At 36.4% G+C, this 16,379-nt stretch overlaps 1 protein-coding gene and 1 long non-coding RNA gene across 6 annotated transcripts in view; one reads left to right on the top strand and one right to left on the bottom strand.

Moving 5' to 3' along the window:
* The window catches only part of LOC129143837 (uncharacterized), a 51,075-nt gene extending 50,270 nt beyond the window's left edge, over positions 1-805 (bottom strand). Inside the window, exon 1 of one of the 2 annotated variants that reach the window (XR_008547749.2) lies at positions 662-805. This is a non-coding gene — a long non-coding RNA (uncharacterized LOC129143837). The remainder of the gene's footprint in view (positions 1-661) is intronic. The other variant, XR_010156281.1, reaches the window with a different exon arrangement.
* The window catches only part of KCNIP4 (potassium voltage-gated channel interacting protein 4), a 1,220,775-nt gene that overhangs the window by 650,616 nt on the left and 553,780 nt on the right, over positions 1-16,379 (top strand). Inside the window, exon 1 of one of the 4 annotated variants that reach the window (XM_526537.9) lies at positions 1,237-1,412. The exons of the other annotated variants lie outside the window; for them this stretch is intronic. Coding sequence (XP_526537.2) covers positions 1,313-1,412 — 100 coding nt within the window. The 5' untranslated portion in view covers positions 1,237-1,312. Of the gene's footprint in view, positions 1-1,236; positions 1,413-16,379 lie in introns of those variants that run through there. 4 annotated transcript variants of the gene reach the window in all.

Raw genomic sequence — 16,379 nt, 5'->3', positions numbered from 1 at the left:
TTTATATTCTAAACTTATACTCCACTGCCTCAAAAGCCAACCCCAAGTGAAGGATGCCTTCATTCTATCCTGCTCTGCCTTTTTGCCTCATCTCTTTTGCTCTCTTCGGTCCTCAGCTTGTTCATCTATGAAATAGGAGACTTTAATTGGCTTTCTAAGATGCTGTCTCTCTCTCGTAGTTTTTTTAAATTCTGTATTTCATTGTGGAGCTAATCTATTTGGGCAGTGTTAGGAGGAAAGAAAAAGATGAAACAGTTGTGCAAGAGAGAGACAAAAACTTCCGCTTTTTTTAGGATTTTTTTTTATTCTCAAACTTTTCCTGGCTCCAAATTTACTTAAATCATTATTTATAAAGGATAGAAGGACACATTAAATACTGTATATATTTTGGTGTATTGAATGGTATGAGGTAGTGCATAGGAGGTAGCTGCTAAACTCTAAGATACTATGCAAATATGATGAATACTTATTAGTTTATTATTCCCATGCTTCAAAAAGATATGATAGTTACTACTTAAACCAGAATATTAGTGCTCAGTGACTGAGCTTTCGGATAAGGTGACTCATGGAAAAGAAAGTCAACATTGAAGGACTCCCTTAAGGCTCGTTGCAATCTGCACTCAGCTAGTTGGGACAAAATACACATTTGGATTTTCCTTACTGGTCAACAATGTTTCTGAAACAGCTGAATGCAAGTTGTCACTCCACCTCTTAGCGTTTTCAGGTTTTTCTCCGTATTTCAAGGTGCGGTGCTCTGCTCCCTGTCTGCAGCAGGAGTCCAGCCCTTGCTTGGGTTCTCTTGTTTCCAAGGCAACTGGCCGGCCCAACAAAGCCACTGGTGGCAGCGGCGCGGCGCGCAGAGTCCCGGGGCGCAGAGCCATCTCCTCCGCGCCGGGCCTCATGTTTCCTCGGGACGTTCCTGGTGACCTCCTGGGTCCTCGGGTGATCTGCGCCGCGACTTCATGCGTGGCTGTCTCTCTGTGCAAGAGTGATAATGAGGAAGCCGATAATTCCGACAGGCCCGACTTTATCCGGCTGCTACTTCTGGCCTCTGCTACAGCAGACAGGATGAATGCATTTTCTGTCACTCACGCCCTTTTTCTCAGCCTCTCCATCTCCATCTAGTCTCCTTTCCCTTCTCTCTCTCTCTCCCTCTCTCTCCTCTCTCTCTCTCTCTCTCTCTCTCTCATACGCTCTCCTCCTCCCCTTTCTCCAGCAGTAGCCTTCTTAATGTAGTTTAATGGCTTTACAAAGAAAGCCAGGCAGAGGAGCACTTCTCAGTGGCTGTGGTCGGACCATGACCTAGCTGACCATGAACTTGGAAGGGCTTGAAATGATAGCAGTTCTGATCGTCATTGTGCTTTTTGTTAAATTATTGGAACAGTTTGGGCTGATTGAAGCAGGTTTAGAAGGTAAGGGAGTGCTTTTTAGTGACTTCTAAAAATTCTCTGTTTTGCAATGAAAATGTCTTAGGTGAATGTAAGAGGCACCTGAAATGAGATCAGAGAAATGTTACTCTGGGATGGACATGAAGGAAGCCAGGTTTTTCAGGGTAGCAAAGATTAATGAAATAAACTTTTTGTAAGTTGCAGTAATGTTTTCACAAGAGAATGTTAAAACTAGGAGAAACACTTTGGATCAAAAATGTCAGAACAAAAACTGAAGTAATTAAGGGTTTGTAATGGATCTACCTGCTTATTTTGAGAGTATTTAGTCCATACTGATGCTTGATTATTTTATCTAATACCTCCTTTTATTGTATCGGCAAATTTTATTTGGGTATATTGTGAGATCACTCATTTCTTGCTATGCAAATACATTGATCAAATGGAAATAAATAGACATAATTTCTTATGGTCTAAGGTTGGAGCCTGAGAATGACAGGCTTTTCATAAAGTCTTCCGGAGAAGTGTTTATAATGTTACCTATTTTACATGCTAACAGAGATTCTAAGGGGAAAAGACTCTAACTCATATAACAGACTTTAACATAGATTCCAGGTAGCCAATTGTTTTTCAAGTATTGCTGTTTATGTTCATTAGAGGCTCGTTCTCCTATTCTCCTTATCAATCACCTCTTTGTTTAAACAATACATTTTGTATTTGTCCTTATTGTTTCCTAAATTAAATGTTTCTCTGGGAATCTGAGTAAATTTACATTATAATTTTCTAACTGCTCAGAACACATTTTGAGAGTATGTTTGCATACAGCCAGTCACTGTTTCTCTAAAGTTGGCAGAGCAATTTTTAAAAGAAGCTCTAGATGATGTTTGACGTAGTTATGTTTAGATATTTTCCTTGCTTCAAATTTTAAACTTAAGTAAAAAGGAAAATACATTATAAATGTATTTACATCCACAACTAATCCAGCCCTCCAGAGAATGGCTGCCACAGTGTAACATAAATGAGATTGCATTTACAAATAGCAAACATCAAATTAAAATAAGTGTGTCACTCTGATGTAGGTTACCAGAAACCTACATTTATAACTCATGGGGCGGGGGATGCAGGGCGCAGGAGGCGGGGGATGGTGGAGAGCTGGGTTTGTTTATTTAATTTTAAAATAAATTGCAGAATGCTTTTGGTAGCCCTCTCTGATGGAAATATCTGTAGTTCTAGAAAGAGGATAAGTTCTAAAATCTAGAAGTGGCCATTGCTCTTTAAAACTGACTTCATGTTGTACACTCTCATGAAACCAGTAACTTGGTTTGGCTTCTCTGTTCATTTGTGTGTGTTATTTTAGTTGGCAAATGTGATTGGGATGTCCCATTTTAATGAACTGGTTTTTATTCTCTGTGAGACTGACAATTCATGGAACAATCTCAGAATTCCTAGCTCTGTTGAGGGACTTGTTTCATCTCATTTCATGGATGTTGTGTGGCCATTCTTTCAGCTCTTGTGTGGAGGGCTTTGAATCTGGATTTGGTGATGACACCTACTCTAGTATTGGTTCTGCTTGTTTCAGGAGCACAAATATTCCCTCTCCCAAATGAGAACTTGTGTTTCCTTCCTCTAAGAGCTGCTAACCTCTATGAAGTCTTTCCTTTTTATTATTACTTAAATTCAAAGCTGTACTGATTTGTATGAACAATTTCTCTCTTGTACTTTACGTTTTACAATATCAGCATTCTCCAGGACAATCTTGGACTAATACTATGGAGAGAATGCACTATCTCAGAAACTTTAATATAAACTTCATATATGATTTCCAGTGATTGTTAGGAAGTAATTATAAATAGTAAAATGTTGATAACCACATTAAGGAAGAATTATTTAATGCGTAAAAGTTGACAGAGATAGAAAGCAATAGTGTTTTTCATTTGGAAGTCTGTACAAGGCAAATCTCCAAAGCAAATCTTAGAGTGAGAAGCCCTTTAAAACAAGATTTAATTTGACTAAATACTTTGCTAGCTGGAGATAAAAAACAAATGAATAGATTGATATAGCTTATTGTGTGTAGTTTAAGTCTATAGATCAGAATGTGTGCACTCTACAGTTACAGCCTAATTTTAATTAATAGAAGGATAAGCAATGTTTATTATCAAGCTAGCATCTTCATAGTTTTTTTCTAAAACTTTCTTAAAAAAAGTACTGATGCTCATTTCATTCAGATTTCTTTTCAACTAAGAGTTCCTTTCCTCCTGCACCATTTTGCATGTCTAAGTTCAGAAGATAATGATTTATTTCACCTTTCTTATTTCTGTCTGCTCAATTGTCCTATGAAAGAATTTGAATATTAAGTAGAAAATCTTGAACCTAGGTTAAAGCCTTATGAGGATGATTGTGTACTTTTTCCCTAAATCATTAAACTCCTCATGTAAACTTACAACTGTTTTATAGTATACATGGTATTCACAATGTAGTTTTTTTGTATTATTATGTTTGAAATATGCATATTGTTCTGAAGGACATATAAAATATGACATTTGTATAATGTAGTTATTATTTTGCTTTTATCTATGTGTAGAATACATGTACTTCAAAATAAATTGGTAATATAAAAGTCTAAATTATTTGTATTTGCTTATCTTTAAGTGCTTTGAGTTCTCCTTCATTGTAGAAGACTGGGGATTAGGTCCTTGAGTCTTGGGTCCTGTTCTGATCTATGTGTGATATTCATGAATATATAATACTACACAGAGATCCATGTCATATGTTTATAACCCAAGAGTTACAGTTAGCAGGTAACATTCTTTCTCCTGAGAATATAAAATAGTAGTTGGAGCACAAATGCTTATGCCTCCTCTGCTACTCTCTTGCTTTCTCTAACCTTGGATTAAGTCACTTTACCTCTCTAGTTTTCTAGTTTTCTAAAATGAGAAAACTGGACTTGATAATCTCTGTGGAACTTTCAATTTCAAAACTTCAATGAGTGTAACAGGAAATTAAAATTTGAGAATTTATGTAACACATATCATTTACCATAAAATAGATATCAGCGGCCTATTTTGGAATTGATATACAGTATAATGGTTAGACTAATCTTTCCTTCTCTTCCTTAGTGGGATAATTCATCATACCTCAGGGAAATATTCATTGTATTTCAAGAGAATAGAAAAACTTCCTTTCCTGTAGCTCTAGAATTTGACGTGTGGGGCTGCTGTTTCAGGCATCCTCATGATACAGTTTCTCGAAACTTAGAGTTTCAATAACAAGTAAGCACATCATATTATTATTTATTAACTCATTTATTAACTTTTTTGGTAATTCCATTACTATTTATTACATTTTCTTTTAAAGAAAAGTGATCTTAATGCCAGTTCAGTAGGCATGAAAATAATAATGAGAAGCAGATTTCTAAGGATAAAACACAATACCAGTGGCCAGTGTTTTAAATTCATAGACTCTCTCTACTTAGTGGGGAGTTTAGGAGGCTCCAGAGTTATGCTGGTTTGGAATACTCCTGAAACTTCACAACAGTAAACTGCCTTTTTCTTTCAACTATAAAAATGAAAGTGGTTTTCTGTTAATGCATTCCAGGGAGAAATTGAATCAAAATTTTAATGGCAAAGCGATTTCATTATCTCTATATGTAATACTGGGCTGTGAAAATATCTACTTTTCATCTAAATATGTATTAAATTATGCTGAAGCAGTTACTGAATTAAGAAAGAACCATCCTTCTATCACCCTTAATACAAGCAAAATTTCACAAAAATGCATTATCACACATGACTTGAAAAAAGTCACTGTTATTGGTAATTATCTTTGATAAAAAGACAAAAAGAAATCAACTGGTAATCTAAGTCCTTCTTAGGGTAAGGACTAGGCTGTCTCTTGTATTTATTCAACTCGCCTTATTTAGCAAATATCTGTAGTACTGTAATACAAGCTTCCCCAAGAGGCTTAATCAAGGTATTAGCTGTATACACAAAGATGGATTTTTAGAACCCAAGTTCTTAATTCTACTGTGCTGTTGACAGAAGTGGGGAAGTGCTGGATCTGTCAATAAATTGGGCAAACTGAAAAACATCACTGATGGCGTGTTCAGACCATGATGCTTAATAAGGACCAAGGGGCTAGAGATGACTAGGAGGGGCTGATTTCCATCTCAGATAGCTTAGTTGAAATTCACAGAGTCTTGTTCTAATTCTCCCAGCATTCTGGTTCCCCCAGTGCAATGGCATGCCAACGCTTATGTGTTTTGGGGTATCAGAGAAGTCTTTGTAAACTGTAAAGTTTAAGAAAGAGAAAAATACTTTATATTAGAAAACTTAAACATACAATCTTTTTACACCATCTAGTAATGAAATAAAGGGAATACATATACCACCTTTAGGGTCTCTTATGGTTCATCTTTTCTTATTTCAAGAACATTGATGCCTAAAAGGGGACTATTGGAAGAAAAAGATTTAGTATATTCAGAGATTACACTCAGAGGATCTAAAGTTATTTAAGTTGGATTCTAATCACAGCTTCACTTATTATTAGTCATGTGATTTTAGACTATTACTTGACTGACATAATCCTAATTTTTAGCTATAAAATAAAACAATTATAAATAATATTAATATCTTTTTATTATCGCCTATATGTCAGACATGTGTTAAACAGAGTGTAGTATAGATATATTAATCATGTAATATAGTATAGCATGGCAATATCTTATTTAATCTTCACCAAATCCTTTGAGATAGGTAATCACTTACACTTTAGATATAAGAAAACTTAGACCTATAGAGTCCACTGAATTTGGATCAAGGTTAACTCAGCTAGTAAGTCATAAAACTGGAATTCAAACTCAGGCCGTCAGACTCCATATCTTATTACATAATTTTCATTTCCTAAGCATTACAACATCACGGGCAATGGCTAATAATTTTGCAAAGGGGAGAAAGTGTTAAATTAGGCATTCATTAATGGCTTTCCACAAGCATTTCTTGGATGCATTCTATGCATGAAATACTCTCAATCACTTACATTATTTAACAAGCATAAGCATGTGTACCGTAATCTTCTAAACACAGTAAAATAATATTATAAAGGCACCATGTTATAAATTAAACACAATCTTGTAACATGAATAAATCAGCATTAAATTTCAGTCAAATCAAGCGCACACTTTAGTTGGGATCTGGGGTAAAATTTGAAAAGAAAATAGACAGAAATGTTCATTCTCAAACTGAGAGTCGATCTGTTTTGCTTTGGGAGACAAATGGGATGGCTGGAAATAGATGGGGCAGAGAAGGGCTGGTGATTTTGGAGAAAGGTGGAAATTCAACATAAGATGCTACTGAGAAAAAGTGAGACCTTGAATCCAGGATGACTGTTATTTATGAAAAGGTCTGAGATGTATGGATTGGGTTGACTGAAGCATGGATGAAGGCAGTAAGATGATCCATATTGGAGTAATATTTTGAAGTAAGTGCATCCAGCATTGAATTAAAGCATAACACAAACATCAATTGGGTTTTAAGGCTTGATGAAGATGGTCATCAACAGAAAACACACACCCTAACCTTTCTCAGCAAGTAAAAAACAAGAAGGAACACTGATGGTTCTAGTTATTGAGAACAGAGTACAAGGGAGGGAAGAAAGCTTACCTTAGTTGAGAACCTGTATAAGACAAAGAGGATGAAAAAAAGTGTTGCATATGCCTCGCCTTGGAATTATCATCTCAATCATGCAAGACTGAAAGTGATATTTTGATTTTGCAGATGAATAAACTAGAAGTTCAGGGAGAATAATAACTTGCTTAAGATCACAAGGAAATAAATGAAGGAGTCTAGATTAATTCCAATATCTTTATTGTAGCGCCAATCCAAAAGGCATTCATTGTGACTGCACAAGATAAATATTCTCAAGTAAGATAAAACATACAGAGATACATAAAAGTCATACACAGTATGAACTTCTCTTACAGAATATGCCCATTAAAAAAATTGTATTTAAGAATCTGATTCATTTTTTTTTTTTTTTGCATCTAGCTCTATGTAGAGACATTAGTAAAAGCATAGGTACTATAGTGAACCCAGAAAAATGAGGAAGAGGGAAAAATAAGAGAAGATATATCAGTAATTTACATAATTGTAGCTCTGATTTTTCAAGGTTTCATAGAACAAAACATCCTGCAGAAACTGCCAGTTTCAAATTGATCATCTTATAGATAAGGAAACTGAGTCCCAGAGAGACGAAATGAACTAAAAATGATTTGTTATTGACAGAACTCTTTTCTGCAAAGAAAAAGCTAATGAATTATATTCAGAAGATAAACTTCAAACATAACCTGTTTCATAAAATGCTTATTCAAATTGTAGCTCTCTTGTTATTCTGCTTATGGTCCAAGAATTTAGGGCCCAGTGATAGTGAAGTTGCTTTTTGGCATAACTTTAAGGTTAGAAATAGGTGCCATTACAAAGAACTATCAGGCTGAGGGACTTAGCCATAAATTGAGGTGTTTTTCACCTCTGTGACTTGTCTGAATACATTTAGTAATACTGAGCCATTACCATCTGGTAGCCAGTTCAGATACCCCACAGATGAATTTTTGGAAGGCCAAGGTCCTATAACAAATATATATGTCACTGATTGATTGGGTTGGGTTTAAAACTGGTCTGGTGGCTATTTGTTACCACATTCAAATAACAATTATTCATCTCCTTTCCAAATATGTATATATATATATATATATATATATATATATATATATATATATACACACACACATATTTGATATAGCACTTGACTTACCAGAAATTCATATATTTATACACACAAACACACACACACACACACACATACGTACTTATGTATGTGTATATGTATACACACAGACATACATATATAAATATATATACACACACAAGTCACAAAGGCAGTTACCTTAATTGTTCAACATGCCGATTATTAAATTCTAAATTCTGTACCTTCCTAACTGCTTGCTTTGGTGCCACCATCCCACAGACGTCTGCCCTTACCTCTCTGTTTGAAATTCACCCCCACCGGCCAGACTGTTTATGACAATTATTTGAAAAGCATTTGATTAAGTCAGTAGACTAATCATCAAGACAAATCTGGCTCCTGGAATTATAACAAGTGTGTGTTTCAGTTCTCATAGGGAAGCCATAGAATGTAGAAACTAAGAACACAGACTCTGAAGCCAAAACAATTGGATTTAATAATAATCCCAGCTGGAATACACCTTGGCTGTAGACGTTGGATAAGCACTCCAACCCTCAGTACTTCAATTTCTTTGTCTACTAAATTGGAATAATCATAGCACCTCCCTCTCCTGCTTGTTTTGTGGATTAATATAGTTGGTATTTGTATATGCTTAGAACCCTGTATAAGATTATAATAAGTTATTTGTCTTTTGCCATTATAGCTAAGAACCATCATCTTTCCATCAAAAAAAAAAAAAAAAAGAGAGAGAGAGAGAGACCACAGCTCAATGCCTTAAACCAAAAGTTGCTTCATTGCTTGGTAAACAAGTGAGAGCTGTGCTTGTAAGATGCTGTCACTCAAAACCAAACACTGCTGTTGCTATATAGAGTTTTAGGCTTTCCAAAGCATGGTTACTAATGCAAAATTGTCATTGATTGATTGGGTTGAGTTTAAAACTGGTTCTGGTGGTGACTTGTTACCAAAATCAAAGAACAATTCATTTCCGTTCTTAAAACTAGAGTACAAGAACTTTTTCATGGTAAACAACATTTAAGATTATCTATTGAGAACTCCCAAGTACCAGCTACTGTTCTAGACAGTGGGGATTCAGCCATAAGCAGAACAGATAAAGCCTCCATTCTTGCAAGTTCATCTGCTGAGTTTTGAGATACAAACCGTAAATGCTACAAAAATAAGAATCAAAGTAGTTGTAGTGGATTTCATTCATTCATTCATTCACTAACTGCATGTGCCTCTGTTGTGGTCCATATGTTGTCCTAAGCACAGTATATGAACACAGTTGCAAAGTTTGAGAAGTTTATATACTATTGGGGAAGCAAGACAAAAATATAAATAAAGGAATATATAGGAATATATAATCCAATATTTAATAGAGACAAGCACAAAATACAGCATGGGGACAGAAACAGGGTGTTATTTATCAAAGGGTGGTCAGAGAAAGCCTTTCCAAAGAACTGACTTGTTTAAAAATACTTAAATGAGTGCATGAGACATGAGAGAGTCTGGGACAAGAGCATTCCAGGCAAAGGAACCGCCACATACAAGAGACTCTGGTTAGAAGTGTGCTTCATGTATCCAAGGAGCACAGGCAGGCTAGTGTAGCTGAAGCAGAGTGAGCTTGCCAGGGTAATGGGAGCAGCAATGGAGGGAGAGCCAAGGTCATATCCTACAGGGCCATTATAAGGACTTTAGAACTAACTGTTTGTTACTGGAAAGCCATTGAAGGGTTCAAATAGGAAGTCTCTACACAGTTCCTGACTCTACCTTCTTTTATACGCCCTGATATTGTTTCTGTACCATAGCTGCCTACTCCAAGACACCTCCTTGCTCTGCTCCAGATACCACCAGGGCATGGATTCAACACTTATTTTCAGACTTCCTTTATATGAAACAACTGCCTGTGGCCCAATCTTTCGTGTGAGCGCAAGCCAAAACTTCACTCCTCTTCATTGATCTAGGTTTTCCCTCTACCTTCCACATGGGGTGAGCAGGTCTAGTCTTCATTTCTTCTTACCAGGTTGCTTCAACAACCTGGGATATATACCACACTTATAATTACACTTTTAGGAGCAATGTTAATTGTCTTAATAGGACTTTACTAGAGAAGGAATTTTGAAAAGTCAAATAATATTCCTTGAACACTTGCCATAGTGAGAATATTGTGACAGTAGAGGTAAAAAGGTGAATTTCACACACAAAAAAAGAAGACAATGTTGTTATCCTTTGAGTAGTTCCTTCTCCCTCACTTATCAGCTTCAAAGGGAAATATTCAAATTGGGCACATTCCAAGTTGAGATGTGAATGATACATTAATATCCCAGGTATATGTACTAATACATATTTATTGGAACTAGCAAGAATCATAGAAAGTGTAGTCCAGCTTCCTCATTTTATGAGTAAATTGAGGCCCAGGAAGGTTAATTGACTTGTTAGAAATCACAATGCTATTTGGTAGCATACATATTGTAATAATTACATTATCTATAATAGAGTGATCATTATATTCTAGGTGAGGACCTCACCATTTTACATATTTGTAGTATTAAATTTTTGCATATCCCTGTAAAAACAACCTTATTAGCCACAATTATAGGAATTCTAGCTCTTCACTTAAAAATCTATTGTGAATGCTTTTCATGATATTACTTTTTTCTAGTTTTATTGGATATGCCCAGGAAAATGGGGAAGGTTTACTGGTACACAGGCAGAAACAAGGATTCTTATAAAACTAATAGGTATGCCAAAATGCGATGACACAGTTGTAGTGAGGCTGGGAACCACGCTTTGGTTCAGCAGGGAGTTAGGGCCCAGATCTTGTTGTTGAAGGTACATAATGGGAAGACACAGAGTCAAATCCTAAGTGCCTGGTGCTCAGGCATTCAGGAGGTATCAAATGAACATAGTAGGGGAGTCTCAAGTAGAGAGGTTCCAGAGCTGGTAAGCAAGAAGATGGCATTAGATGCTAATAATATCAAACACACCTTAATGAGCACTTTGTTGAGCATATGTCAGGCACTATGATCAAGAATTTATATGATCATTCATATTAACAGTTTTTATGATCCAGTTGTATTTGAAAATTTAACAAATGACAAAGTATATGCTTGTGAAATTTCAGCCACTCACCTAAGATCATATAACTAGAAGTGGTCAAGGCGGGATTCAAAATCAGGCTGCCCACCTGCAGAACAAAGGCTCTCAACCACCGTGTTCCTGCCTCCCAGATAGGGCTAGATCATGATCAGAGGCAGAATTAGGTTTGAAGTAAATGAAGATTAAGCTACAGAGACTTTCAAATGCATGGACCCCTTCCCATTCCTAGTCTAAATAAATGTTAACTTCCATGCCCAATTTTACATGTGATTTTTTAATTCTTTTCTCATAGACCCCACTTCCCCAAATCATATGTGTTTCAGATCCCACAATACCAAGATCTGCTCCTGTTGTAATCTTAAAAGATCTTGTCTTTTCTTACATGATTAAAATTCATGACTGGGAACACAGAAAGCAAGATCCAATCCTATAAGACAGAGGGTAGATATAAAGTTCCCATTAGGGGTCCCCCTGTCTCTCTGCCTATCTCTGTGGCCATTTAGACTTCATGTCTGACACAATTAGGATGGGATTATTTGACAGCATGACATTTCCAGTAGACTGCAGTAAAATGTAGTCCTATTTCCCGAAGGATTGGCTAAGAAACTCAGTTGAACTTGGACTTACAGGAAGGTCTCAGGGGCTGATTGACAGCGTGGCTGAGTGGAGAGAGTATGGACTTTACCATTTTAAAAAATCCATAGACTTGAACCCTACCTCTTTCATTTAAGAGTTGACATTGGGTAACATACTTGACTCCTTTGAGCTTCAGTTTCATCTTATGTAAATTGGTCACTGTTGTTAAGACTTATAGAGATGAATGGAAGGTAGCTGGCTCTATTAATATATCCTATGAATGTAACCATTGATTATTAGATACAATGTAAGAAGCCAGATAAGACAGACAGAGTAGATGAGGCAAGGGTGAATATTATCTCCTATTTATTATCATTTGTTTTACATATGGTTATCTATCCATGTCCTACAGATGTCGAGTATCATCCTAAAACTGTTTGTCCTGATGCTTGTCCTCCTCCCCATTTAGGACAGATAGAATCTTTCGTAGTCATAGATATTCATTCATTCATCCATTCATTCATTCATTGAATTTATATTTACTGAGCTCCTGCTGGGTACTCTTCTAAGTGCTGGGGATGCTATAGGGAAAAAACCACTGAGGTCCCTGATATTGTAAAGGAGTTGACTTTAGTTGCAGCAAAGCCTCTCTGTCTCTGCATTATATGCTAGGGAAAGCAGAGAATATAGGCTTAGATATTGGTGTATCCATAATGGGAAGTTGAGAGATATTGTGTCCAACTGCTTTCTTCTTAGTTAGTATGAAGTAGGGTGAGGTGAAAAGCGTTTGTGTGGTGGGGAGTAATTGATATTTCAAGGAGAAAGGAAATACCATATAGTCTTATCAGAGCCTGGGGAAGTGAATTTACCGAGCAAATGTGAGAAGATTGCCGGGCAGTGCTGAGTGCCCATTTGAGATTTGCAGTCATAGTTTTAAAAGAACACTCTTCCTGACTTAGATAAAGGAGGCATTTTCTTGGGTATATTACTGCAAGATCATTCTTACAGACGTGTTCAAAGAAAAGGGAAAGACTCGGTGGCAAATGAGAGAATAGGGAAAAAAGCAAGAAATGTAGAGAGTATCTTTTAGTACAACCCTCCAAATTTGCAAAAACAAATATTGTAGCTCAGACGATGGAGGTACCACCATGGAAGACTTAAAATTGAACAAGGTAGGAAGGGTATGGGAATGGTGTCCTCCAGATGTGTGATGAGGCTAAGGCACTGACTTAAAATCCCATTTCCTAGTGGTTTGACTGCAATTTTGTACTATCGATCCAAATAATTTGTAAAATATCTCAGGGAGAAGACCCAGCAAAATGTGTTCAAATAGTAGTTTATTTATTATGTTGAAAATGCTTAAGAAAAGACTCTCAGACTTCTCTTAAAGCAACAGATGAATTCCTGAAAGGTGTTTATATACTGTGCCTTCACAAATATAGTCAATCTCCAATACATAGACAGGAATTTTCTACTTGTATTCTGAGTTTCAGTGATGAAGATTTATTCGTCAGACTTTTTTTCTTTTTTTTTCTTTCTTTCTTTTTTTTTTTGAGGCAGAGTCTAACTCTGTCGCCCAGGCTGGAGTGCTGCGGCGCGATCTTGACTCACTGCAACCTCCACCTCCCAGGTTCACGCCATTCTCCTGCCTTAGCCTCCCGAGTAGCTGGGACTACAGGCGCCCACCACCATGCCTGGCTAATTTTTTTTTTTTTGTATTTTTAGTAGAGACGGGGTTTCACCATGTTATCCAGGATGGTCTCGATCTCCTGACCTCATGATCCACCCACCTCGGCCTCCCAAAGTGCTGGGATTACAGGCGTAAGCCACCGCACCTGGCCATCATCAGATATTTTTAATGGTGGTGCATTTGTACTTCTCTTGTGTCTGTGTTAGCTGTCAATCATCTCTTATTAGCTTTTGGAAAGTTTCATACCTAGTTGTCATAGACCTAATTCCCTGCCTTTGAAAATATGTAGAAAATGGTTATTAAGATCAGTGAGGTTTATAATTTTGTATGTGCATCTACACATACCTATTTGTACACAAATGTTTGTATAAACATATGCTAGACTCATGGGTGCACACTCTAGCACACTCCACACACACACACATACTCCATGAACCTAAGCCATGAGATTTACCAGTTAACGTGCATTGAGCTTATTGAAGAACCCTGAGTCTTTTGCACCAAGACCTGTTGAAGATTTTCTGGGAGATGAATTTATATTTAACCATGTGTACAAGTACAGAGGCAGAAAGAGGGACATTGTGAAAAAGGGCACTGGATAAAGAATAAAGCTTGTCTGTGGGTTGAAATGGAACATGCTGTGCCTTTGGGAGGAAAACACCCTGACTACAATCCCTGCTCTAACAAGCTGTGTGATCTCAGGCAAATTATTTAACTTTTCTGAGCCTCTACTTCTTCTATAAAATCCTCAGCTGGATCCAGCTCCTGGACTATTGTCTGTAAAGAATACATATTTAATAGACATGAAGTGCTTAGCTTACAATGACTAGTTTTGGCTCCTCATAAGGGCACGGTAATGTGTTCTTACATCTACCTAGTTGTTGCTTGCCAGGTCATGAACTTCCCTTCCTGACCTTGAAAAGGCTCTGTCATAACAAATGTGGTTTCCTGGCTGCCTCTTTTAGGTCCCAGAGTTCTGCCCCTTCTAAGCTTGGTTTCCTCTCTCACCTAATCAGTGTCATCTTCCTTGGCCCAAGTTCACTCAGCTTGGGCAAGAGCCTTGTTTCATTTGCATGTTGATAAATTCTCCCATCTATTCACCACAAGTCCCATGAGAATGGCAAATACCACTGTGTTGAAAAGATACTCAGAACATATTTCTTAAATTAAAAGAACAAGTTTCAAAACAGTATGCAAAATAATGATCTCATTAAAAAAGTATACACACGGGAGGTTGGTATATACACACAGTGACATTTTTCATTTCTTCTTTGAACATGTCACTTTTTGGCATGTGTTTATGTAGCTTTTTTTGGAGGTTAATTTTAAAAGGAGAAGAATATCAATATGAAACATACATTGTTTTTTTTCCCAGGAGGAGAAAAGCAGTCCCCTTTGGAACATAGTAATTTATCAACGTAAAATGAAAAACATTTTTGGGTCCAGAAAACATATTTAAAATTGAGGAGTTATGAGTTTGTTTTTAATCTTTAAAAATAAGAGAATTCAGGGTCAACATCTTGGTGCTAATGCCAGATTTTTATACCTTGAAGTCATTTTTCAACTTCAAGTCAAACAGTTTCTGGAATCATTGATAAAGAGCCATCTCTATAAATATTTCTATGTCAAAAAAGTTATCAAGAGCCCAGGATTTTGATGTTTTGCCTAGGAGTCTTACTTAACTAAAAGAAAAGCTATTTTTTTTTTTTTTTTTGCCTGCTAAGAGAAGCTTTAGTTTTCTGATTCTTAGGTACAAACCATTTCACTCCATTGATGTGTTTTGCTTCATTTCCTCTGCAAGGGAAAATTGGAATGTGTATGTGACATGTGGGAAAGGGTGGGGTGAGGAAGCGGGTATAGAGTGGGAGTCTGCGGCTGCTTGGCAATTCTCAGCTTCCTTCATTTCTGAGTTTCCATTTTATTTCCCTAGCAGCAGCTTCTTGCATCTGCCTAGGCATCATTCATGTGAAAACCTAGGTAAGAATTATTTAATATGAGGAACAGATTTAAAAGGAAAGGAGTGATAGAGGTTTCAAGCGGTACACAGATGCATTTAAGACCAGTGCAAAGATTCCATTAAATGGCTTACTAGGCAGGAATCCTAAGTACATCTCATACATTTTTTTAAAGTACTTTATAAAACTTGTCCTTAGGGATGATCCATATAATTTTCCTCTTTCATTACTAGATTTTTTTTTCTTGAATAAAGAAAGGGACTTAGATTAGTTCACTCTTAATTCAAATTGATGCAATTTGCAGTAGAAAAAAAATCCTTGCTTTGGGGCTCTATGCTATGGGATGGTTAATGAGTACAAATACATGGTTAGATGGAATAAATAAAATCTAGTGTTTGATAACACAAGAGGATGACTATACTCGACAATAATTTATTCTATATTTTAAAACAACTAAAAGAGTGGAATTAGAATGTTGGTAACAAAAATAAATGATAAATGCTTGAGGTAACAGATGCCCCAATTACCCTGATTGAATCATTACACATTATATGCCTGTATCAAAATATCAGATAAATATATACACCTATTATGTATCCTTAATAATTAAAAATTAATAAAAACATGCTATGGTTTTAGAATCTAAACTAAATAAGATATGACTTGTACTTTCACAGAACTGAAGTCCAAAAACAATTTCCCCCTAAAAGCACACTGTGTTGAATTCAAATAGCCTTGTGTTTTCATCCAAACCCAGTCAATAATAGTTATCTGTTCTTAGTTTTCCTTTATTAACAAGTGGGGATAAGATTTACCTTATAGATTGGTTGTGAATATGGAATACTATACAGCCATGAAAAAAATGAGATCATGTCCTTTGGAGCAATATGGATGGAGCTGGAGGCTGTTATTCTAAGCAAACTAATGCAGGAACAGAAAAGC

This window comes from Pan troglodytes, chromosome 3 (assembly GCF_028858775.2).
Source record: "Pan troglodytes isolate AG18354 chromosome 3, NHGRI_mPanTro3-v2.0_pri, whole genome shotgun sequence".
In the NCBI taxonomy this organism is placed as follows: Eukaryota; Metazoa; Chordata; class Mammalia; order Primates; family Hominidae; genus Pan; species Pan troglodytes.
The sequence above is the reverse complement of the archived record's forward strand: the minus strand, read 5'-3'. Positions and strand labels throughout refer to the sequence as shown.